Genomic DNA, 26,229 nt, shown 5'->3' on the forward strand with positions numbered 1-26,229 from the left:
TAAATGCTGGCCTTGCCAGCAATGCCCACATCCCATAAATGAAAAAAATACAGTAAATGGGTAAATGCAAAATGGTCCTACAATTTCATCATGTACAAAGCGGATACTCTCTATTAACTGTATGTCTACTAGGTCACCGAGATGGCTTAATTTACAGGTATATTTGTATATTAATATTCAAAGATAATTACTTCCATCACCTTCAGCTTTTAAGCCTGTGACATGCTTAGCAATGTTAAAGGAGACATTTATCATGCCATAATATATGGATCAGTGTTATTTCCCAGTAATCCACTGCAGATTGAATTCCTGTAACTTTTCAGGAATTTCAAATTATAGTCTTTTGGTGATGAAATTGCTGATATTATAGCAAAAATAGTGGACACAATTATAATAAAAATTTCAACTCAAGCTTCAGGAAACAACAAACAGCTCATCTGTTAGGATGTTAAATGACCCCTTTAATGAAACGATTTCCTTGTAATCACTCATGTCCACCCATCAACAATTCGTCACTCAACTTTTTTGACACATAGGATAAAAATGGATAAGTCACCCGGTCTGGATGGGATTCATCCGAGGTTACAGAGGGAAGTAAGGGTAGAAATTGCCGAGGTGCTGGCCACAATCTTCCAATCCTCAGGGGTACAGGGGTGGTGTCAAAGAACTGGAGGATTGCAAATGTTACACCCTTGTTCAAAAAAAAAGGGAGAAGGATAAACCCAGCAACTACAGGCCAGTCAGTTTAACTTTGGTGGGGGGGAAACTTTCAGAAACCATAATCCGGGGGAAAATTAACAGCCCTTTGGACAAGCATGGACTAATAAAGGAGAGCCAGCATGGATTTGTTATGGGCAAAACGTGTTTGACTAATTTGATTGAGTTTTTTGATGAGGTAACAGAGAGGGAGGATGAGGGCAGTGTAGTTGATGTTGTGTATATGGACTTTCAAAAGGCGTTTGATAAAGTACCACATGCTAGGCTTGTTAGCAAAATTGTAGCCCATGGGATAAAAGGGGCAGTAGCAGCATAGATACAAAATTGGCTAAGGGATAGAAAACAGAGAGTTATAGCGAATGGATGTTTTTTGGACTGGAGGGAGGTATACAGTGGAGTTCCCCAAGGTTCAGTACTAGGACTGCTGCTGTTTTTGATATACATTAAAAACTTGGAGGTACAGGACACAATTTCAAAATTTGCAGATGACATGAAACTTGGAAGTGTAGTAAACATTGAGGAAGATAGTAATAGACTTCAAGAGGACATAGACAGGCTGGTGGAATGGACAGACACATGGCAGATAAAATTCAACGCAGAGAAGTGTGAGGTGATACATTTTGGTGGGAAGAATGAGGAGAGACCGTACACACTAAATGGCACAATTGTAAAGGGGGTGCAAGAAGAGAGAGACCTGGGGGTGCTTGTGCACAAATCTTTGAAGGTGGCAGGGCAGATTAACAAAGCAGTTAATAAAGCATATGGGTGTGGTGATTATTCTTGTTTTATAAGAAGCATTGTAATTGGTTGCCTGTTTTCCTGCCTTGAGATATATGCTGTAAACTTATTGGTTAGTTGATTCCATGTGACCTGTGGTGGCCATCTTAAATTCAGTTTTCTACAGCTTGGTTGAGACTGGGTGCTCAACATGTACTGCTGGTTTTTTAAGGTTAATAAAGCCTAGCTTTTGAAAGGCAAGCTACTCTTTATTTCAATGGGGTCCTGGGCTTTATAAATAGAGGCATAGGGGGAAAAATTCAGTATCGCCCCGCTTGGGGCACCATTATCGGCCGTGTGCAAAGTTTAGCGCCTGGCGCTAATTATCACCTCAGACGGCAAACTTGGCTTTTATCGCCTCGGAAGTGATTGAAGCGCTAAATCAGGCGCTTCACATCTGTCTTAAGGCGCAAAGGCCGAGGAGCGAGGCGCTACCTCAGAGCGCTGGCGAAGCAAGGAAGGGCAAATCAAAATGAACCTGCAAAGTGCTGCTCAGTACTCAAAACTCCTTCACACAGCATTGAATCTCTCCAGAAGTCTCTCTCTCTCTCTGAATGCGTGGTGCAAAAATGTCACCAACAAAAAAGGCAGGAAGCGGTCACCCCTAAATAGCGCTCCCCCACTCCCTTTCTGACTGCAAAACGCTCCCTCAACCTGTCGTTACTAGCGGCAGGCGGCGCCACTCAATATCCGGTCCGGAGCGCTACCGGGGCATTGCGCACTTGACGGACATCACGATCTGCCGGCGCAGGAGATTGTGGCGGTAGTGTTTAGCGCCGCCGCAAAATGTCTAGTTAATTTCGCGAGCGGCGCAAACAACGCCGCGCACGGGTGCTAGTTGCTTTGCACCCCATTAGCGCCCTCTTGAGGCGCTAACATGAGGTGCAAACAACTGAATTTTTTCCCCCATACAGTACAAAATCCAGGAAATTATGCTAAACCTATATAAAACACAAGTTCGACCCCAGCTGGGGTATTGTGTCCAATTCTGGGCACCACACTTTAGGAAGGATGTGAAGGTTTTGGAGAGGGTACAGAAGAGATTTACAGGGATGTTCCAAGATAAGGGAAATACAGTACGTGGATAGATTAGAGAAGCTGGGGTCGTTCTCCTTGGAGCAGAGAAGGCGAAGAGGAGATTTGATAAAGGTGTTCAAAATCATGAGGGGTTTAGATAGAGTAAATAAAGAGAAACTGTTTCCAATGGCTGAAGGGTCGATAACCAGAGGGCACAGATTTAAAGTGATTGGCAAAAGAACCAGAGGCGACATCAGGAAAAACGTTTTTACACAACGAGTGGTTAGGGTTTGGAATGCACTGCCTGATGGGGTGGTGAATAGTAGCCTTTAAAAGGGAATTAGATAAATACTTGAAGGAGGAAAAGTTGCAGGGATATGGGGAAAGAGCGGAGGAGTGGGACTAACTGGATTGCTCTTTGAAAGACTCGATGGGCCGAATGGCCTCCTTCTGTGCCGTACTATTCTATGATGGGAGATAATTTTCACCTTCACCACTTGGATGGTAAATTGGCAGAGTGGATTGCCAACCATTGTTGAATGCAGACAGCAATAGTAATATTCACCACCTTTGGGGCCTTTAGGCTGCTGCTCAAAAGCAGCATTTACCTCTGGCTGGCTTCAAAAGTCTGTACTTTGGTCCTTCTCTGAACCTCCCACCTTAGCAGGGTGGGCACAAGGGGCAAGGTCCATCATCAGTGGGTGTCCCTATGACCTCCACCAAGGACCCAGGAAAATGAGGATATGCGCACCTCATTATCATGGGATTGCCATGCTCTTGCTTGCTGCTCTAGGTGTTAATGCTCTGTCTCCCCTGCCTCGACTGGGGGAAATCTCTGGAATTACATGGGCAACGCAAAGGTAATGGAGTCCTGGGGAGCAAAATTCAACTTCAGCAAGGGCTAAAATGGGCAGTAGTGGATTGGCATCCCGTTATACACCCTGCTCGATTTTCCTTTCTGTTGACTTTAATGGAAAAAAAAATGAAGCAGGGTGTATGATGAGGGGCCGATCCGCTACCTTCGCTACCTCCAAAGTTAAATTTTACCGCCCTAGTGTTATGGCTCTTTGGCTGCTTTTCCTCTGCCTTGCACTGGGAACGAAGTGTGCCCTGGGTGCAAAATAGAAGAAAATCAAGCTCTATGCTCTACAGTATAACTCAGGATTCTGTTTGCTTTGTTAATTGCTGCTCTGCAATGACTGGACATGGTCAGTGTTGAGTTTGCTGTCACTCCCAGATCTCCTTCATCCTCTCCCCAACTAGTTCAACACCATTCATTAAAATATGCCCCCACATTTTCTTTTAATACACAAGACCTTGTACTTACCTGCATTGAATTGTATCTGCTATAGTTCTACCCACTTATCTAGATCCTTCTGTAATTCCTTGGCAGTTTCTCCCAGTTTAGTAGACTTTGTGAATTGGACAAACTTGCATTTTGTTTCCGAATTCATTTGAGACAGAGTCAAGGCGACGAAAAATCAGTGGATTGAAGTTTTGGCTTCTGGTGGGACAATGGCTACGCCGGAATTTCTATGTTGTTTTCTTTTACACAAAAAAAGCAGCTATTCTTCTTGGTGGATGCAAGTGGATGGGAAATACAACCCAGTAATGGATTGTTGTGGCTTTAGCAAAGATGATACGAGCCCCTACACTAAGCACTGGAGGTAGGTTATAACTTTGAATCTAACTGGTTGAGGGTGAAGAAAGCGGAGTCAACAACCTCCATTACCTCATAACTTGAGTTGCCTCTTAGCTCTCAAAACACCCACCCTCAAACCCCTTGTCCTTGCAAACCCCCTCTACTCCTCCTTTTTCTCCTGCATCTGCCTTGCATCCAGACTGCTTTTATTCAATCCTCTATATGGCAGTGGGAGCAGGACTGAGTTGGCCACATATTTGCAGCTCATTGTCGCGAATCCTGGAACATTTTTGTGGCCTATTTGTTAATCTCCTGCCCACTCCTTCTACAGAAGATGCCTGATTTTAATGCAGCCTCTGCGTACCGCAACATAGGCAAGACTGACTATTACAAGTTTATCATCTTGCCATAGATATTCACTCACATACAGATGCTGGTCACTCCCATAAATGGTCCGAGCATTCTGCATTTAGGGATTGTCATAAATCGAAACTTCTACAAGGAAGCACTACTGAACGGCCAGCTGAGGGCACTGCTCGAGGAGTATAAATACTAGGGCGTGGGCCCAGCTTGGCCAGAGACAGTCTGGAAACAGGAAGCTAGTGGCTACTAACTAGACCTCCATGTTTTGTTACAAGTCGATTAAAGCCTTGCTTTATGTACCAAGTGCGTAGTGAGTCTTTATTACGTCAGGGATGTGGCCACACTACCCAATATCTAACAACATGGTAGCATAACCAGTCATATCACCTTGTAATGTAAACTGAATATTTGTGTCTTTTCCATATGCCCTTCTCCAATCTTTTCGAAGGTAGACTGAGAAAGCATTTAGTTCAATTAATACAACCTGTCTTCACATAATAATAAACTCGCCACACTTCACCACATCAGTGGGTCATTTTAGGAACATAAGAAGTAGAAGCAGGAGTAGGCCATATGGCCCCTCGGGCCTGCTCCGCCATTCAATAGGATCATGGCTGATCCGAATCTAGACTCGCGTCCACTTCCCTGCCCTCTCCCCGTAACCCCTAATTCCCTTATCTGCTAGGAAACTGTCTATCTCCATTTTAAATTTATTTAATGTTGCAGCTTCCGCAGCTCTCTGGGGTAGCAAATTCCATAGATTTACTACCTTCTGAGTGAAGAAGTTTCTCCTCATCTCAGTTTTGAAAGGGCAGCCCCTTATTCTTAGATTATGCCCCCTAGTTCTAGTCTCACCCATCAGTGGAAACATCCTCACCGCATCCACCCGATCAAGCCCCCTCACAATCTTATATGTTTCGATAAGATCGCCTCTCATTCTTCTGAACTCCAATGAGTAGAGTCCCAACCTACTCAACCTTTCCTCATACGTCAACCCCCTCATCTCCGGAATCAACCGAGTGAACCTTCTCTGAACCGCCTCGAGAGCAAGTATATCTTTTCTTAAATATGGAAACCAAAACTGCACGCAGTATTCCAGGTGTGGCCTCACCAATACCCTGTATAACTGCAGCAAGACTTCCCTGTTTTTATACTCCATCCCCCTTGCAATAAAAGCCAAGATTCCATTGGCCTTCCTGATCACCTGCTGCACCTGCATACTAACTTTTTGTGTTTCATGCACCAGGACCCCCAGATCCCTTTGTACTGTAGCACTTTGCAGTTTCTCTCCATTTAGATAATAACTTGCTCTTTGATTTTTTCTGCCAAAGTGCATAACCTCACACTTTCCAACATTATATTGCATCTGCCAAATCTCTGCCCACTCACTTAGCCTGTCTATGTGCTTTTGCAGGTTTTTTATGTCCTCCTCACTCACTGCTTTCCCTCCCATCTTTGTATCGTCGGCAAACTTGGATATGTTGCACTCGGTCCCTTCCTCCAAATCGTTAATATAGATTGTAAAGAGTTGACCTGACTTACAGCTATCATTACACCCCTCTCAAAACACCCACCCTCAACCCCCCTGTCCTTGCAAACTACTGCCCCATCTCCAAGCTCACTTTTCTCTCCAAAATCTTTGAATGTGTTGTCACCTGCCAAATCCATGCCTATCTTTCCCAAAACTACATTTGAATCACTCTAATCAGGTTTCTGTCCCTGCTGCTCAACCATCAGTCCTGTCCTCCCTGAGTTACACCAACACCAGGTCCCTCAATGCCTTGAATTTAACATTCTTATCCTTGTGTTTAAATCCCTATCTCTGTAGCCTGTGCCAGCCCTATAATCCCTCTCCCTGCAAAGCCTCTGATGTTGGCCTCTTGTGAATTTCCGACCCTTTGCTCCACCTTTGGTAGCTGTGCTTTCAGGCATCTTCCAGATGGGAAGGCCTGCCAGACCACCCCTGCTGAGTGCCCAGGACCAGAGATTTCCAAACACAATGGGCTTGAGGTTTTTACTGATTACCAAGATAGCCTAACACATTTATTGTTATGTACAGTCTTTGGGGAAGTAATAACAAAGCTTACCTTATTAACAGTTTAACCATCTTTCGTCTCAGTGCCTTTTTTTTGTGTGAATAAAATTTGCTTAGGCACAGGTTGGCAAAAGCCAAGGCTTAGGGCCTCAAGTGTTTTGCTGGTTGTTAACCAGTTAAAACCCTGAGGCCCACCAGCACAGAACTGGTAAGCTTTAGGCTGCTTGCCCAGTCAGGGTCACCTTGCTCCTCCAGGTTCTATTAGTAAGCCAGGCTCCCCTTGAGTACTGTGGACTGGCTCAGGTATCATATTACTGGATTGGTCATCGAAGGACTTGGTTCTGAATTTCCATCACTGGGTGTGTCATCCTGAAGTTACTTCAATCTCAAAGTGATCTGCTTAATTCTTCCAATCTCCCCCAACCCAGTATATTTGGTATGGTTTCAGTGATCATTAGGTTTGACTGGCTTTTTCGACCAGTGAATCCACTATAGTTTTCTGTTCTTACACCAATAGCAAGTTTTCTGTATATCAGTATCCATCCATGTGCAAAACGCACAACAAGCATCGTTAGGTTTTGTTTATACTTAGACCAGTAATTTCTGTCGGTTACTATTCCTGCCATTTAGTAGTTCGGCTGTCTTAATTTTGAGCCCTGCATCTAACTGCCAAATTCCATACACCTGCACCAGGTGTCCTAACTATTTAAAAAAGACCATAAAATCGTTTTTTGCCTAAGAGATAATTGTAGTGTCAATTCTGCGCTCTCAATGAGGAAGCTGTGCTTTAAAGAAATGGAGATAGGGCTACAACATCGCAGCACCAATTCTCAGACCTGTACTTCCTATGAGTGCAGCTCTCCACTGGGAGTGCAGAATTTACCCTTCTTGCTCGTCTAAGTGCTGGTATTCATATATTCCCAATATGATATATTGTCATCAGAAGTGAGAAAGTGGAGGTGGTGAACCTATTGCTGACAGTGCAATGGCACAGAGTTGCCCAAACCAATTCTCCGTGTTCAGCTGATCATGGGTGTGGGTTTAGGAAAAGCACCCGGTAGAGTCTAGTTATTTCCTCATAAGAAAGCAGGGCAAGTGGAGAGGGGCAAAAAAGGGCATTGCCCAGATCACTCATCTGGGCATACACAGGTGGGGGGCGGGGGGGCTAGCCTCAAGAGTGCCAAAAATTAAAAGCAGGTTTCCCTGTTCAACCTCTTGGATTGCGACACAAATGCTAATGGTGCGGAAATGGTAGCAGAAAACAAAGCTCCTGTAGCTCAGCTGGTAAATGCATGATGCAGTACTGAACTATAGCTATCATGACATCGCAGGCTTGATCCTCATCTGGGCTGTGTTTGCTTATATTTTCCAGGGTAGCAGTAAGGCCACTACAGTTCACCTCAGTGTGCCAGTTTTCACCTCTTGATCATTCTCCCAATGACCCTTACTAAAAAGTGCAAGTGCTTTGGTGTCAGGTCGGAACAGTCGTGGGTTTTGCTGTGATGGTTCATGGTAAATAGCCAGTTATTACTGTTGCCAGGAAAGGAACAAAATGTTAAAAAAAGTAAACATGGAGAAAAAAGCAACATGTGAATGATGTATCAGTAAGTTACTGATCCAGACAAATCTCCAGTGTTTTTCTAACCATGTTTTAGTAACGGTAGATTAACAAAAACACAATGTGGTTTGAGTAACCTATTGCTTTGAACCTGGCAAATTGCACTGATCCTCTGCCACATTTCTTTCCCAAAACTTCAAAATCTAAATTAATAAACTAATGAAGTTATCTATGAATGCTCTAGATGATGTCATACTATTGTTTGATACTTAATCTGAAAGGTTAGGTCATGTTCTCGGCAACATCAATGGCAGCTCCTGCACCTTTACTATCCCACACCTACAATCTTGTCATTCTTCACCTTGATGAAGGCATGGCAACCTGCACACCCACACTCAATACAGAGGATCTTTCAAAGGGAAAGTCTTCTCAAAATGAATACAGTGCAAATTTAAATACCAATACTCATAAAATTTACTGCAGAACGTAGACCATTTAATTAAAAAATAACTCAAGTCAATCTGTGATTGTTGTTAAATGCTAATCAATGACATAATCTGTATGGCACATTCATTTTCCCCACTAAAATACCTGAAAACAGCAAAGCCACAAACACAACTCAATAACTTCTATCAGCTACATTCATTCTCAAGCTTGTTATGACTGACTTTTAACAACGCATTTCACTGTTACTCATTATTGCCATCGAAAGTTTTGATGTTTTCATTAATTTGGAAATTGGTAATGATGTAAGCTTGGAGCTTATTCTATACTCTGAGAACAAAGGACGATATAATGAGAGGGAAATATAGTAGCTGGCAGAGTGTGTATGGAAAAGAGCAAATGCCAGATTTTAAACTGCAGATGATAAATCTGCAAAAATATACCAATATTTTTCAAAAATTGAAAAATTACATCAGCACAATTTTTTTTGTAATACTCATTACCTTCATGTTGACTGTATGATTTAAAAAATACTTTAACAATATAAAATAAAATATTGAATAATAGGGGATGGAAACAAACCCTAGAATTCACCTTTGATTCTTTTCTTTTTGTCACAGGGAGAGCATAGTCAATATCATGAATGCATCATGTGGAGAATTAGAAGTGTGAAACAACATTGCACCATCCCACAGTGTAGCTTTTCAAGTGTCAATTCTTTATGCCACTGCAATCCAGTTAGGAAATGCTCCATTACATAGGGGAGCTATCATGGCATTTAATTCAAACTTTCTCTAAGTTTCTTAATGGTTTAAGACTCATAGGAGTGGAAACTGGTAGAATAGTGGGCTATTCACTGTTTATCTGGCTTAACTTTGAATGCAGGGCAGTCAACTAGGTTTTTATCCATTTTTCAAGCTAGTGACAATACTAAGCACTCGAGCTACGTATTGCACAGGACAGATGAGAAGCAATTTCTCTTTCTGCTTTTCCTGGTGAGCACCTTCACTCAAATCTCAGGTCATCACCCTTTGCTGCACAATCACAATCTATTTTTTTCCACTTTCTTTTTTCATCTTTCTTCTAGCACTGTTTTCATGAAGCTGTCATCAATCTGAAGCGGGTGAATATAAAACTAATTCTTTAAAATAAGACCAACTGAGAACATACCTTGGGCTTTTTAAATAAAATTCCTGCATGCTGGAAACTTGTTGGGAGTGACAGTAATTTTCTTTCATTTATAGTAGCAACACAAATATACACAATGCAGATGATGGGATAAAAATATAGAAATCTGTATATGAGCACCATTTGTAAAAGAAAGAGCGTGCATTTATAGAGCACTTTCACAACCTCAGGACATCCCAAAATGCTTTACAGCCAATTAAGTACTTATTTTTTGAAGTGTAGTCATTGGTGTAATATATGAAACACAGCAGCCAATTTGTGCACAGCAAGGTCCCAGAGATAATGACCGGATAATCTGTTTTAGTGATGTTGGTTGAGGAATAATTATTGGTGAGGGCACCGGGGAGAACGCCCATGTTCTTCGAGTAGTGCCATGGAATCCTTTACATCCACTGGACAGGGCAGACGGAACTTTGGTTTAATGTCTCATCCGAAAGATGGCACCTCTGACAGTGCAGTGCTCCCTCGGTACTGCATTGAAGTGTCAGCCTAAATTAGGTTTTAGGAAGAGGGAAAACCATGTCGCTCCATTTGAAAAGTGGCTCAAAGGGACAAACATCCCATCAAGTTCCCTATTTTGATTTGCTGACCTTACTCCTCATATGTGGAGGGATAATGGGGAGTAAAATGGAATGCTCTGAAAATGTAATTAAAATATTAGTTTGTGTGCTGAATGTGAGTGAATTGATTCCCCCCCACCCTCTAATTTTGCATCTAGTGACAATACTAAGCACTCGAGCTATGTATTGCACAGGACAAATGAAAAGCAATTTCTCTTTCTGCTTTACCTGGTGAGCACCTTCACTCAAATCTCAGGTCATCACCCTTTGCTGCACAATCATAATCTATTTTTTCCAACCCATCCATTCTCATGATTTCCCCAAGCAGGACTGATTAGTTTGATGGTGCCAAATCTGAAGTTGGCTTAGTGTCAGGAGCTCTTGCGCACAAGGGATTAAGTTCCTCAAACTCATTAATAGCCATCTGATAGAACAAACATTTCTCTCTTCATGTTCCTATGCTCGGTCTGCACTGGATTCAAGTCTTAAAGGTAAGAAGACAGTGTTGCAATTCACTGCATCAACCAGACTCCTATATTATCCCATCAGTCTAATGTATCTAATAGCTCCATTTTGAACACAAACTTTTTGCTTGGTATTAGTCTTGCTGCTGCAGCCATTCACTTGAGGCTGTTACTTCAATAATGTACTACAATTAGTTCACTAGGCCTGAGTCTACTGAAGACATAAGAACCGGAAAGGATGGTCGCAAAATATTAACAGACTCTGTTATGGAAATCTGTAAATGTTACAGAAATGTATCTGCAGTATGTTCCTTCAACTTAAAAAAAATGGTGCCAATGACCTTAAAACAATCTGGTCACTGCTTGATCCATTTTTATGCTTTGGTGATCAAAGAAGTCTATAAGCTAGTGTAAGGTAGTAAGGTAATAGTGATTACTTATTTGCATCCTATAACATAGAGCGCTTCAATTGTCACTTATTTTTCCTTTGTAGCTGATCTGTGACAAAAAACTGATTTGCTTTATTTAAAATAATTTTAAGAATGATGCAAAATAAATGACATTATGACAAAAACTTCAAAGTGTCTCTTCTAATTCGCAGAGAAAAATAAGTTTAAAAGAACCAAAAAAGATTTGTATCCATAAAGTGAGAAGAACTAAAAACTGCTGAGTAGATTAATTTTACAAACTGGGAACATGTGCAAAACTCATGGAAATTTCCTCTGCAAATGTTGTTGATAAGGGACTGTGGGAATTATTTGAAAGCCAGGTAAAATGTCATGAGAAGCACACATAGGAATACAAATGTTAGAAAAATAAAGCACTATATTTTTAAACATTTGATGTTAGCATGGATACAGAATTAGTACTGAGGACTTTTCGAATGTCACAATCCAAGAATACTAGGTAGCAAAGTTTGCAACCACATACAGATAGAAAGTTTCAATAGGCCCGGATTTTGCAGTGGGTAATGACGGTGAACTGTCAGCATTCGCTGTCATTACCTCTCTGAAACTGACCGTAACTTCAGGATTTAGCACATGCGCATCTAAACGCGGAAATCATGAAGTTGCGGTCAGTCATTCACTGCTCCGAGACAGGCTGCGCTGTGGATCCTCTACCCCATAGCCAGCAATCAGTGAAACTGATGAAAACGTGAGCTTTTCTGCGCTAATATCGCTGTTAAACACCCAATTAAATGTTAAGCCTTGTTGGAATAGGTGTAACTGGGGTTTTAACAGCATATTGACTGCTAAATAACCATCCTGGCCCTGAAAAAAAACCTAATTTATATATTTGTGGAATATCAAATTTCTCCATTATGATAAAAATTAAAAACTTTTTTTTAAAGTTTGTTCATGATATTTCAGCTTCTACCTTAACCCCATGTGTATGTCCTAATCTTTATTTTTCTCTCTGTAACATTTTTAAAAATTGCAGATAATCAGTATTTTTCATTTCCTGGATTGCTGTCTGTGAGAATTCTTCAATGTGATTGGCTGCTTAGACAGCTTGATGACGTCACTGCTGCATCGTGCTTGGAATCCCCTATTGACAATGCTACAATCAATTACACATCAAGAAACCTAAAGTTTTCGCCAGAAATCGCAAGATCTCTGTGGGCAGCTTTCTTCAAGGTCAGTGGCGATCGCCGTTGTGTCGCCGCTGACCGCAAATTACGGCCCATTATGCAAACCGTTGAAACAAATCTAGTGTGTAATCAGAGGAAGCCACTTACAAAGTTTGGTTAAAATTGAATTAAGTTTTTAAACTTATCAAAGTCAAATAGGCACTTGTCCAGCTTGTCAAACACTACAGAAAGGAACCAAGATTCTAAGAAACTCCATTGTCAAAGCTGATCAAAATGCTTTTGTTATTGAGATGGCGAGACAATGTTTAAATATAGAATGTTAATGGACTCTTGGTCCACCATATGGATAGGTCCATTTTAAAAGGAGTCAAATGAAAATGATAGAAAATCCAAATATAAGTTATTGAGGTGATACCTCCTTCCTGCAGATCCGAGAACAGGATACCGGCACTATAGCACTCATTTTCTACAGGAGTCTTGTGTCCAATGAGAGGAGACCATTTTGGAGCTTGATTAAAATCTGTTGCATTTTGAAGGGACATGCCACTTTTCACATATATAAGCAAAAAATATGGATGCCTTAGACTGTTCATTGCACAAAAGGAACGCAGTATGATGAGGGGATAAATCTTTCATGGAGTTATAGAGATGATAAGTTAGCAACATTACTGTTATTTATATTGATGTTATTTATATGGACTTCCAGAAGGCATTTGATAAAGTCCCACATAAGAGACTGTTAACTAAGGTAGAAGCCCATGGAATTGAGGGCAAATTATTGACCTGGTTAGGAAATTGACTGAGCGGCAGGAGACAGAGAGTAGGGATAATGGGTAGGTTCTCAAATTGGCAGGAGGTAACTAGTGGTGCCCCGCAGGGATCTGTGTTGGGGCCTCAACTATTCACAGTATTTATTAACGACTTAGATGATGACATAGAAAGTTATATATCCAAATTTGACGATGACACAAAGATAGGCGGCATTGTAGGCAGTGTAGATGAAAGCATAAAATTACAAAGCAATAGATTAAGTGAATGGGCAAAACAGTGGCAAGTGAACTTCAATGTCAGCAAATGTGAGGTCATCCACTTTGGAACAAAAAAGGATAGAACAGGGTACTTTCTAAATGGTAAACAGCTAAAAACAGTGGAGGGTCAAAGAGACTTGGGTGTCCAGGTGCATAGATGACAATGTCATGAATAGGTACAGAAAATAATCAAAAAGGTTAATGGAATGCTGGCCTTTATACCTAGAGGACGAGAATACAAGGGGGTAGAAGTTATGCTGCAGCTATACAAAACCCTGGTTAGACCACACCTGGAATACTGCGAGCAGTTCAGGGCACCTCACCTTAGGAAGGATATATTGGCCTTGGAAGGAGTGCAGCATAGGTTTACCAGAATGATACCCGGACTTCAAGGGTTAAGTTAAGAGGAGAGATTACACAAATTAGGGTTGTATTCCCTAGAATTTAGAAGGTTAAGGGGTGACCTGATCGAAGTTTTCAAGATATTAAGGGGAACAGATAGGGTAGAGAGAGAGAAACTATTCCTGCTAGTTGGGGATTCTAGGACTAGGGGGCAGTGTCTAAAAATTAGAGCCAGACGTTTCAGGAGTGAAATTAGTAAACACTTCTGCACAAAAAGGGTGGTAGAGGTTTGGAAATCACTTCCGCAAATGGCAATGACCAGTCCTAGTGCGAGCAAGCACTGAGTGTGAGTCATCAAAGAGTGCTGTGAGTTTGAGTAAGTGTGAGAGTTCTTTAATTGTTATTTCTCTTTAAATTATTCTTGATAAGATTACTTAAGCAGTTTAAGTAAAGGGGAAAAGTTAAATATTTGGGATTCTGTTGGTTTAAGAAGAGTAAAACAAGGTTACACTACAGTAGGAGTAAACTGGCACAGCAGGCAGTGGAAACCAGTTTTCTAACCAATCAGCAGGGGTGACTCATTTGGCTGTAAAAAAACAAACAGTATAAAAAGACCAGTCCTAGTGCGAGCAAGCACTGAGTGCGAGTCATCAAAGAGTGCTGTTTTTTTGGGTAAGTGCGAGTTAGGGTAAGTGGGGTGTTAGGTGCTCTTTTCAAACTTTAACTCTGTGGGTTGTAGTTAATAAGGCCTTTCTGGTGCAGAGTGACTGTTGGTAAACCATTTAACTGGTGTAACTAGAGGGATTGATTTAATTTAAATCCAATTAATTAAAGGGGATACTAGCATCTAAAATCGGGCAGAGGGTGTCCATAACTAACAATAAAAAATTTAATTAATGACATAGAATGGAGCAGGTGATGTGTTACTGTTGCGAGATGTGGGAGCCGGTGAACCCCATTGAGGCTCACGGTGATTACGTCTGTGACAAGTGTCTGCTGCTACAGGAACTCCAGCTCCGTGTTGATGAGCTGGAGTCCGAGCTTCAGACACTGCGACACATCAGGGAGGGGGAGAAGTACCTGGACTCTGTGTATCAGGAGGTGGTCACACCAATGAAGTTAAGTAATTCAGATGTAGCCCATGGTCAGGGACAGGACGGTGTGCCTACGAGTGAGGCAGGTACGGGGATCGAGGAGGTAGAGTTGGAGGAGCCGCAGCCCTTGCTCTTGTCCAACAGGTTCGAGGTTCTTTCTCCCTGTGGGGACAGGAGCAGGGACTGCAGGGAGGATGAGCAACCTGGCCACAGCACCGTGGAACGGGGGGCCATTCAAGAGGGGGGAGTAAATAGAAATGTTGTAGTGGTCGGGGATAATATTATTAGGGGGATAGATAGAGTTCTCTGCAGCCGAGAGCGAGAGTCCCGAAGGCTGTGTTGCCTACCCGGTGCCAGGGTTAAGGACATCTCCTCTGGGCTGGAAAGAAACTTGCAGTGGGAGGGGGTGGATCCAGTTGTCGTGGTCCATGTTGGTACAAACGACGTAGATAGGACTAGGAAGCCGGTTCTGTTAAAGGAGTATGAGCAGCTAGGGGTCAAATTAAAAAACAGAACCTCAAGGGTAATAATCTCTGGATTATTACCTGAGCCACGAGCGAATTTGGCGAGGACAAATAAAATTAGAGAGTTAAATGCGTGGCTCAAAGACTGGTGTGGGAGAAATGGGTTTTGCTTCCTGGGACACTGGCACCAGTACTGGGGCAGGAGGGAGCTGTTCCGTTGGGACGGGCTTCACTTGGCCAGTGCTGGGACTAGAGTCCTGGCGGATCATATAACTAGGGCTGTAGAGAGGGCTTTAAACTAACTAGTGGGGGGGAGGTTCCTAGAGAGCAAATAGTAAAAATGACAACAGAGAAGGTCATAGACTTAGGTAGCAGTGGGGAAATTAAAAACCAGAGCGTGTCAGGAAGGGGCAGAAGGTATGGAGTAAAAGGTAAAGTAATAAAAAGGGCAAAAGCAGGAACTAAGTGTCACAAAACATATTTGAAAGTTCTCTATCTGAATGCACGTAGCATTCGTAACAAAATAGACGAGTTAATGGCACAAATAACTACATATGGGTATGATCTTGTGGCCATTACAAAAACATGGCTGCAGGGTGACAATGCCTGGGAATTAAACATACCAGGTTATTTAACGATCAGGAAGGACAGGCAGGAAGGAAGGGGAGGTGGGGTGGCTATGTTAATAAAGGAAGGAATCACTGTAATACAGAGAAATGATATTGGGTCAAAAGATCAGGATAATGAAACAGTTTGGGTGGAGGTAAGGAATAATAAGGGGAAAAAAACACTAGTGGGCGTAGTCTTTAGGCCTCCGAACAGTTGCAACTCTGTTGGACGGAGTATCAATCAGGAAATAGTTGAGGCTTGTAATAAGGGAACATCTATAATTATGGGGGATTTTAACTATCATATTAATTGGACAAATCAAATTGGGCAGGGCTGCCTTGAGGATGAGTTCATTGAGTGTATTAGGGATGGGTTTCTTGAGCAGTATGTAACTGAACCGACCAGGGGGCAAGCAACCTTAGATCTGGTCCTGTGTAACGAGACAGGATTAATTAAAAATGTCCTAGTAAAGGATCCCCTTGGAATGAGTGACCATAACATGGTTGAGTTCCATATTCAATTAGAGGGTGAGAAGGTTGGATCTCAAACAAGCGTGCTAAGCTTGAATAAAGGAGACTATGAAGGTATGAGAGCGGAATTGAGTAGAGTGGATTGGGAAAATAGACTAAAGGGTAAGACGATACATGATCAGTGGTGTACATTTAAGGAGTTATTTTACAACTTCCAAAAAATATATATTCCACTAAGAAAAGGGTGTAAAAGAAAAGACAGCTATCCGTGGCTAAGTAAAGAAATTAAGGATAGTATTCGACTAAAAACAAGGGCATATAAGGTAGCCAAATCTAGTGGGAGGATAGAGGATTGGGAAAACTTTAAAAGATAGCAAAAAATAACAAAAAGATTGATTAAGAAAGGGAAGATAGATTATGAAAGTAAATTAGCAAAAAATATAAAAACAGAAAGTAAGAGTTTTTATAGTTATATAAAAAGAAAAAGGGTGGTTAAAGTAAATGTTGGTCCCTTAGAGGATGAGACCGGGAAATTAATGGTGGGAAACATGGAGATGGCAAAAACACTGAATGAATATTTTGTATCAGTCTTTACAGTAGAGGACACTAAGAATATCCCAACACTGGACAAACAGGGGGCTATATCGGGGGGGAGGAGCTAAACACGATCAAAATCACTAAGGACGTGGTACTCGGTAAAGTAATGGGACTCAAGGCGGATAAATCACCTGGACCTGATGGCTTACATCCTAGGGTCTTGAGGGAAGTGGCGGTAGGGATTGTGGATGCATTGGTAATAATTTTCCAAAACTCCCTGGACTCAGCAAAGGTCCCGGCAGACTGGAAAACTGCTAATGTAACACCCTTATTTAAAAAGGGCAGTAGACAGAAGGCTGGAAACTATAGACTGGTTAGCCTAACATCTGTGGTAGGTAAAATTTTGGAGTCCATTACTAAGGAGACAGTAACAGGACATTTGGATAATCATAATTTAATAGGACAAAGTCAGCATGGTTTTATGAAGGGGAAGTCATGTTTGACAAATTTGCTGGAGTTCTTTGAGGAAGTAACATATAGGGTGGATAAAGGGGAACCAGTGGACGTAGTGTATTTAGACTTCCAAAAGGCATTTGACAAGGTGCCACACAAAAGATTATTGCTTAAGATAAAAAATCAAGGATTGGGGTAATATTCTTGCATGGATAGAGGATTGGCTATCTAACAGAAGGCACAGAGTTGGGATAAATGGTTCATTCTCAGACTGGCAATCAGTAACTAGTGGTGTTCCGCAGGGGTCAGTGCTGGGTCCCCAACTCTTTACAATCTATATTAACGATTTGGAGGAGGAGACCGAGTGTAACATATCAAAGTTTGCAGATGATACTAAGATGGGAGGGAAAGTAGTGAGTGAGGAGGACATAAAAAACCTGCAAGGGGACATAGACAGGCTAAGTAAGTGGGCAGAGATTTGGCAGATGCAATACAATACTGGAAAGTGTGAGGTTATGCACTTTGGCAGGAAAAATCGTAGAGCAAGTTATTATCTTAATGGCAAGAAACTGGAAAGTACTGAAGTACAAAGGGATCTGGGGGTCCTGGTGCACAAAACTCAAAAGGTTAGTATGCAGGTGCAGCAAGTGATTAAGAAGGCCAATGGAATGTTGGCTTTCATTGCTAGGGGGATAGAATATAAAAATAGGGAGGTATTGCTTCAGTTGTACAAGGTATTGGTGAGACCGCACCTGGAATACTGCATACAGTTTTGGTGTCCATACTTAAGAAAAGACATACTTGCTCTCGAGTCAGTACAAAGAAGGTTCACTCGGTTAATCCCGGGGATGAGGGGATGGACATATGAGGAGAGGTTGAGTAGATTGGGACTCTACTCATTGGAGTTCAGAAGAATGAGGCGCGATCTTATTGAAACATAAAAGATTGTGAAGGGGTTGGATCGGGTGGATGCGGAGAGGATGTTCCCGATGATGGGTGAAACTAGAACTAGGGGGCATAGTCTTAGAATAAGGGGCTGCTCTTTCAAAACTGAGATGAGGAGGAACTACTTCACTCAGAGAGTGGTAGGTCCATGGAATATGCTGCCCCAAAAAGCTGTAGAAGCTACATCATTACATAAATTTAAAACAGAAATAGACAGTTTCCTAGAAGTAAAGGGAATTAAGGGTTACGGGGAGCGGGCAGGAATTTGGACATGAGTCTAGGTTCGGATCGGACATGGCCCTGTGGGTAGCGGAGCGGGCCCAGGGGCCGTGTAGCCTGATCCTGCTCCTATTTCGTGTGTCTAATTCTGTTAGATTCAGGAGATGGTTCTGTGATAGTAGATTGGCGGTTAGGATCAGATCAGCCATGATCTTATTGAATGGCGGAGCAGGCTCGAGGGGCCGATTGGCCTACTCCTGCTCCTATTTCTTATGTTCTTATGTTAATTGTTAACTTTAAATCTTAGATTGATAGATTTTTGTTAACCAAAGGTATTAAGGGATATGGGGCAAAGGCGGGTATATGGAGTTAGGTCACAGATCAGCCATGATCTCATTGAATGGTGGAACAGGCTCGAGGGGCTGAATGGCTTACTCTTGTTCCTATGTTCCTAACATTCAGAGAAAGCAACATGACACAGACGAACCACACCAGCACAGCAAGTAGAAATGAATCAACACATCTAAATATACAAAGAAGGCTCACCTGAAAGAAAGCTGCCACTCTCTGTGAAAACAAAACAAAAATAAAAATGTTAGTACAGTAAATGGTTTTAAAAACACTGAAAAAAATATTTGGCTCAGCATATGAAGCAAATAACCAGATACTTATTACTGCTCATGAAAAACACATTCATATTCTTGGTTCAAGACAAACAGCTATCCATTAACCATCACAGGTCTTTCTTAAATTAGCAGAGTGAAATATAAAGCTGCTCTCCTTCAAAACTCAGAATCCTCAAGGAAATGCAGAAGACTAGTTGATGCCTTCGTACATTTTGTTTTAGGAGTCCCATTGACAATTTTCCTGAGGTCTCGAAGATGGCAAATATTATCTCAATATGCAACGCAGGAATGAGACATGAACCTGGAAATTATAGGCCACTTAGCCGAAAATATGTAGATGGGAGAAAGCTGGAGAGGGCTCTACATGGTGGCTCTCAATGTTCACTGAAAGTGCACAAGAGACCACAAGGAGTAATCTGTGTAGAGTAGCAACAAACCATGACTTACTAATCTGATGGCATTCTTTGAAGAGTTAAGTAAACTAGTGGATGAGGAATATGGTTTTCTTGCCATTTGATAATGCTGCACATGTGAAACTTATAAAAAAAGGTTAAGGTTCATAGAATTAATGGGCAAACTAGACTGAAAACCAGTTCAGCAATGGGAAACGGAAGATGATGATAAATGGAGGTCTGGACTAATCCAGAGAACATGACTTCAAATCCCACCATGGCAGTTGGAGAATTTGAATTCTGTTAAAACAAATTCTGGAAATAAAAATCTGGTATCAGTAAAAGTGACCACAACACCATTGGATTGTCATAAAAACCAACTGGTTTACTAATGTTCTTTCGGGAAGGAAACCTGCCATCCTTACCTAATCTGGCCTACATGTGACTCCAGTCTCACACCAGCATAGTTGACTCTTACCCTCTGAAATAGCCCACTCAGTTGTATTAAACCACAACAAAGAATCATGGTTCAAGTAGGTGTTCCACCACCACCTTCTCAGGGAAACCTGGGATGGGCAATAAATGCAGGCCATGTCAGAAATGCCCACACCCCGAGAATGAATTTTTAAAAATGCATGGAAACCCACGATATGTTTAAGGGTCGCCAAAACAATCTACTGAGCAATCCATACAGATGCTCTGTTTGCTTGTTTATGGAGTGCACACTCTCTTCCCGAATACACTTCTCTTATCTAAGTCACGAGAACTAGAGCATAGGTTGGCAATAGCCAAGACTTAGGATCCCCAACTGAGTACTGCTGGAGTGTATCCAGCTGAATCACAGTACACAGCACTAGTAATTGTCCACTTAGGATCACCCTATCCTTTAGCGCATTAGCCTAGAATCACAGAATAATATAGCACAGAAACAGACTTATTAAATCTGTGCCAGTATTTTTCCTCCACATAAGCCAGCTAGTCTCACCCTCATGCATAATCCCCACACCTTTTAATGTTCATTTTTTTCAAGCAACTATCTAATTCCATTTTTGGGGGAAAAAATTCAATTTTTAAAGAATTTATGGACTCTGCTCCAACAGGTTTTTGGCAAACAATTCCACATTCTAACCACTCAGCAGAGTTATCTGGAGCCAAGTGGGAAAAATCTCAAAGCCGATGACAGTGAAACCTGGAAGGGAAGTTCTAAGAGCCAGACTAACTGATCAATCATCAATAGTTTCCTGGAGTATGTAGACCTGTCTGGCTCAGGAATTGGATTATTGTCTGCCATGAAAGGCTGATTCTATTACCAGACGTGTCACCTTGAAGTAACCCAACTCCATTAAGACCCAGTCACCTATACTCCCCAAGGAGGATAGTTACTAGTTGGATATTAGACGAATGATAAGTGCGCGTGGAACTCTCACTAGGTAGACAGCAGATACTAGGAACTTCTCCGGGAGCCCTCCATAGGAGGAAGATAACACGGTTTCTGAATTTATGCTTAAATTCAACTCTGGTGGGGCAATGGTCAAAGATTTTTAAATAAATTGTGGCGTACCGATCACAGAACGGACACGATCCGCTTTCCGGTCCGTAGACTATAAATCAGGCGTCATGCCTTTAAGAAGGATCACACCTTTAAGAAACTCGATCTGCAACATAGTTAAGCCCAGAGCGGGGGAGGAGTCGTCGAAGCTGTGCACTGATGAAAGAGAGTTGTACTTTGTGTAGTCTCTGACTCCATTTTGTGTTCAGCATGCAGCCTCAACAATTAAACCTTTTCTGTTGAACCCCCCCGAGTTCAGTATTTTTTGCTAGGAGTACGTAGACTCCTACATTGGTGACCCCGACGCTCAGGACGACTCCTAAGCATAACCATGGCTGACACAAACGCAGTTTCTGTGAAGCTGCCGGAGTTCTGGGAGAACCTGGCCACCGCCTGGTTCCTTCAAGCCGAATCGCAATTCCGACTCCGCGGCATCGCCGCAACGATGTACGACTACCTCCTCGCCTCCCTGGGCAGCTCCACAATCACGAAAGTCTGGACAACACTACAAAACCCTCCGGAGGAAGGCAAGTGCGCACTAATTTTATATGTTTCGATGAGATCCCCTCTCAATCTTCTAAACTCCAGTGAGTACAAGCCCAAACTATTTAATCTCTCTTCGTAGGTCATTCCCGCCATTCCAGGTATCAGCCTGGTGAATCGCCGTTGCACTCTTTCCATGGCAAGAACATCCTTCCGCAGATGGGGCGACCAAAACTGTACACAATACTCCAGATGCGGTCTCACCAGCACCTTGTACAGCTGTAGTAAGGTATCCCTATTCCTATACTCGAACCCCCTTGATATGAAGGCCAACATACCATTTGCCTTCTTAATCGCCTGTTGCACCTGCATGCTCTCCTTCAGTGACTGGTGCACAAGAACACCCAGGTCCCTCTGCACTTCCCCATCTCCCAATCTATTGCCATTTAGATAATAATCCACCCTCCTGTTTTTACCCCCAAAGTGGATAACCTCGCATTTATCCACATTATAGTGCATCTGCCACGTATCCGCCCATTCCCCCAACCTGTCCAAATCGCACTGTAGCCTCCTGACATCCTCATCAGAGCCCACCCCTCCTCCTAGTTTAGTGTCGTCAGCGAATTTGGAAATATTGCATCCAATTCCCTGATCCAAATCATTTATATATATTGTGAACAGCTGGGGTCCCAGGACAGATCCTTGCGGCACCCCGCTGGTCACTGCCTGCCACTCCGAAAACGAGCCGTTTATTCCAACTCTCTGTTTTCTATCCGCCAGCCAGTTCTCTATCCACGTTAATACTTTGCCCCCAATTCCATGAGCCTTAATTTTGCATGATAATCTTTTGTGTGGAACCTTATCGAAGGCTTTCTGGAAGTCAAGGTACACCACATCCACTGGCTCTCCCCCATCTATTTTACCAGTTACTTCCTCAAAAAATTCCAGCAGATTAGTCAAACACGATTTACCCTTTGTAAATCCATGTTGACTCTGTCCGATCCTTTCCCCATTTGTCAAGTGCTCCGCTATTTTATCCTTAATAATGGACTCTAGCATTTTGCCCACAACCGATGTAAGGCTTACTGGTCTATAATTCCCTGCTTTCTCTCTACCCCCCTTTTTAAATATTGGGGTAACATTAGCTACCCTCCAATCCACGGGTACTGTTCCCGAGTCAATGGAGTTCCGGAAGATGATCCTTAGAGCATCTGCTATCTCCAGGGCCACCTCCTTAAGTACCCTAGGATGTAGTTTATCAGGCCCCGGGGATTTGTCGGCCTTCAGTCCCCTCAACTTACCCAACACCATATCCCTAGAGATACTAATTTCTGTCAGCTCCTCCCTCTCATTAGTCCCTATGTTTGCCGATATTCCTGGGAGGTTATTTGTGTCCTCCTTTGTGAATACAGAACCAAAGTATGAGTTTAATTGGTCTGCCATTTCCTTATTCCCCATTATATATTCTCCCGAATCGGACTGCAAGGGACCGACTTGGGATTTTACCAGTCTTTTCCTCCTGATATACCGATAAAAGCTTTTGCAGTCTGTCTTTATGTTTGCTGCAAGTTTACTTTCGTATTCTATTTTCCCCTTCCTGATTAATCCCTTTGTCCTCTTTTGCTGTATCCTGTACTGCCCCCAATCTTCCGGTCTGGTGCTTTTTTTTGCCAGTTGATATGCCCTTTTTTTTGATTTTATGCTGTCCCTAATTTCCCTCGTTATCCACGGTTGAGTCACCTTTTTAGGTTTATTTTTATGCCAAACCGGTATAAACATGTTCTGGAATTCTTCCATTCTATCTTTGAATGCTTGCCATTGTCTCTCCACTGTCAATCCCCCCAGAAACACCACCCAATCAATCTTACCCAATTCCCGTCTCATACCCTCGTAATTCCCTTTATTTAAGTTCTGGACCTTAGTCTCTGATTCAATTTCCTCACTCTCCATCTCGACTGAGAGCTCGATCATATTATGATCGCTCTGACCCAAGGGGCCTCGTACAAGAAGATTGCTGATAAGTCCCTTCTCATTGCACAATACCCAGTCTAAAATCGCCTGATCTCGAGTCGGCTCCTTGACATATTGGTCCAGATAACCGTCCCGAAAACATTCCAGGAATTCCTCCTCCTCAGAATTTTTACTAATTTGGGTAGTCCAATCAATATGTAAATTAAAGTCACCCATGATGACAGCTGTGCTCTTATCGCACGCTTCTCTAATTTCCCTTTTTATGCCTTCCCTCACCTCCATATTACTATTTGGAGGCCTATATATCACACCCACTAACGTTTTCCTCCCCTTGCTATTTCTCATTTCTACCCATACAGACTCCGTTTCATCCGAGTTAATATCCTTCCTTTCCATTGCATTAATCCCCTCCTTTACCAGCAATGCTACCCCACCTCCCCTACCTTTTTGCCGATCCTTCCTAAATATTGTATTCCTAAATCCTTCCTAAATCTGGCATAAAAGGAAATCTAAAAAGGTGACTCAACCGTGGATAACAGGGGAAATTAGAGACAGCATAAAATCCAAAGATAGGGCGTATAAAATAGCCAAAAAAAGCGCCAGAGCGGAAGATTGGGAACAGTTTAAGATAGAGCAAAGGAGGGCAAAGGGCATAATCAAGAGGGGCAAAATAGCTTACGAAAACAAGCTGGCGGAAAATATAAAAACTAACTCCAAAAGCTTTTATAAGTATATCAAAAGGAAAAGACTGGTGAAAACCAAAGTTGGTCCATTGCAGTCAGATACGGGGGAATATATAATGGGAAATAAGGAAATGGCAGATCAACTAAATGCATACTTTGGGTCAGTCTTTACGAAGGAAGACACAAAAAACCTCCCTGGGATATCGGGAAAAATAGGGACATTGGCAAAGGAGGAACTGACGCAAATCAATATCTCTAAGGATATGGTGTTAAGGAAGCTAAAGGGATTGAAGGTGGACAAATCCCCAGGGCCTGATAACATGCATCCTAGGGTACTGAAGGAGGTGGCCCTAGAGATAGCGGATGCACTAAGGATGATTTTTCAGAATTCATTAGACTCGGGAACAGTACCGATGGATTGGAGGGTAGCTAACGTTACCCCACTATTCAAAAAGGGGGGTAGGGAAAAAGCAGGTAATTACAGACCTGTAAGCCTTACATCAGTTGTGGGCAAAATGCTGGAGTCCATCATTAAGGATGAAATAGCGGAGCACTTAGCAAATGGGGACAGGATAGGACAGAGTCAACATGGATTTACAAAGGGTAAATCGTGCTTGACTAATCTATTGGAATTTTTTGAGGGAGTAACTGGTAGAATAGATGGGGGAGAGCCAGTAGATGTGGTGTACCTGGACTTCCAAAAGGCCTTCGATAAGGTCCCACATAAAAGATTAGCATGGAAAATTGAGGCTCATGGGATAAAGGGGAAAGTTTTGGCGTGGATAGGGAACTGGCTGTCAGATAGAAAACAGAGAGTTGGAATAAACGGCTCATTTTCTGAATGGCAGGCAGTAACAAGTGGGGTACCACAGGGATCTGTCCTGGGCCCCCAGCTGTTCACAATTTACATTAATGACCTGGATCAGGGAGTCGGATGCAGCATTTCCAAATTTGCAGACGACACTAAACTAGGAGGGGGGGTGGGCTCAGAGGAAGAGACCAGGAAGCTCCAGAGCGATTTGGACAGACTGGGCGATTGGGCGGATAAATGGCAGATGCACTATAATGTGGACAAGTGCGAAGTTATCCACCTTGGGTGCAGGAACGGGAGGGCAAATTATTATTTAAATGGCAATAGATTGGGAGAGGGGGAAGTACAGAGAGACCTGGGTGTTCTTGTACACCAGTCACTGAAGGCGAGCATGCAGGTGCAACAGGCGGTCAAGAAGGCAAACGGTATGCTGGCCTTCATAGCAAAAGGGTTAGAATACAGGAACAGGGATACCTTGCTGCAGCTGTACAGGGCACTGGTGAGACCACACCTCGAGTACTGTGTACAGTTTTGGTCGCCTCATCTGAGGAAGGATGTTCTTGCCATGGAGGGGGTGCAGCGGCGATTCACCAGGCTGATACCAGGAATGGCGGGAATGACCTATGAGGAGAGACTATGTAGTTTAGGGATGTACACACTGGAGTTTAGAAGATTGAGAGGGGACCTCATAGAAGTGTATAAAATTCTGACAGGTCTAGACAGACTGGATGCAGAAGGAATGTTTCCCTTGGCGGGTGAGAACAGAACTAGAGGACATAATTTAAGGATAAGGGCTAAACCATTTAGGACAGAGATGAGGGGGAATTTCTTCACTCGGAGAGTGGTGAACCTGTGGAACTCATTGCCACAGAGGGCAGTGTACGCCAGCTCATTAAATATATTTAAGAGGGAATTAGATATATTTCTACGGGCAAAAGGGGTTAAGGGTTACGGAGAGAAGGCGGGGACGGGATACTGAATTAAAGGATCAGCCATGATCTCATCGAATGGCGGAGCAGGCACGAAGGGCCGAATGGCCTACTCCTGCTCCTATCTTCTATGTATCTATGTATCTATGTATATCCCTGGATGTTAAGTTCCCAGCCTTGCCCACCCTGCAGCCACGTTTCTGTAATCCCAATCAAATCATACTTGTTTACCTCTATTTCCACAACTAATTCATCCACCTTGTTCCTA

General features: G+C 42.6%; 1 protein-coding gene and 1 long non-coding RNA gene across 4 annotated transcripts in view; one reads left to right on the forward strand and one right to left on the reverse strand.

Annotated features, from left to right (window-relative positions):
* micu2 (mitochondrial calcium uptake 2) overlaps positions 1-26,229 on the reverse strand; it is a 572,545-nt gene that overhangs the window by 225,668 nt on the left and 320,648 nt on the right. For all 3 annotated transcript variants that reach the window (XM_085999181.1, XM_085999180.1, XM_085999182.1), the window contains one exon: positions 19,064-19,084. In XM_085999181.1, coding sequence (XP_085855307.1) covers positions 19,064-19,084 — 21 coding nt within the window. The remainder of the gene's footprint in view (positions 1-19,063; positions 19,085-26,229) is intronic.
* LOC147111862 (uncharacterized) lies at positions 10,655-21,599 on the forward strand. The gene is made up of 3 exons (XR_015079756.1): positions 10,655-10,792; positions 12,206-12,402; positions 18,980-21,599. It is a non-coding gene; the product is annotated as an uncharacterized LOC147111862 (long non-coding RNA).

The sequence above is a fragment of the Somniosus microcephalus genome, chromosome 10, assembly GCF_052327205.1.
Source record: "Somniosus microcephalus isolate GS21.2 chromosome 10, FLI_Smic_1.0, whole genome shotgun sequence".
Lineage (NCBI taxonomy): Eukaryota > Metazoa > Chordata > Chondrichthyes > Squaliformes > Somniosidae > Somniosus > Somniosus microcephalus.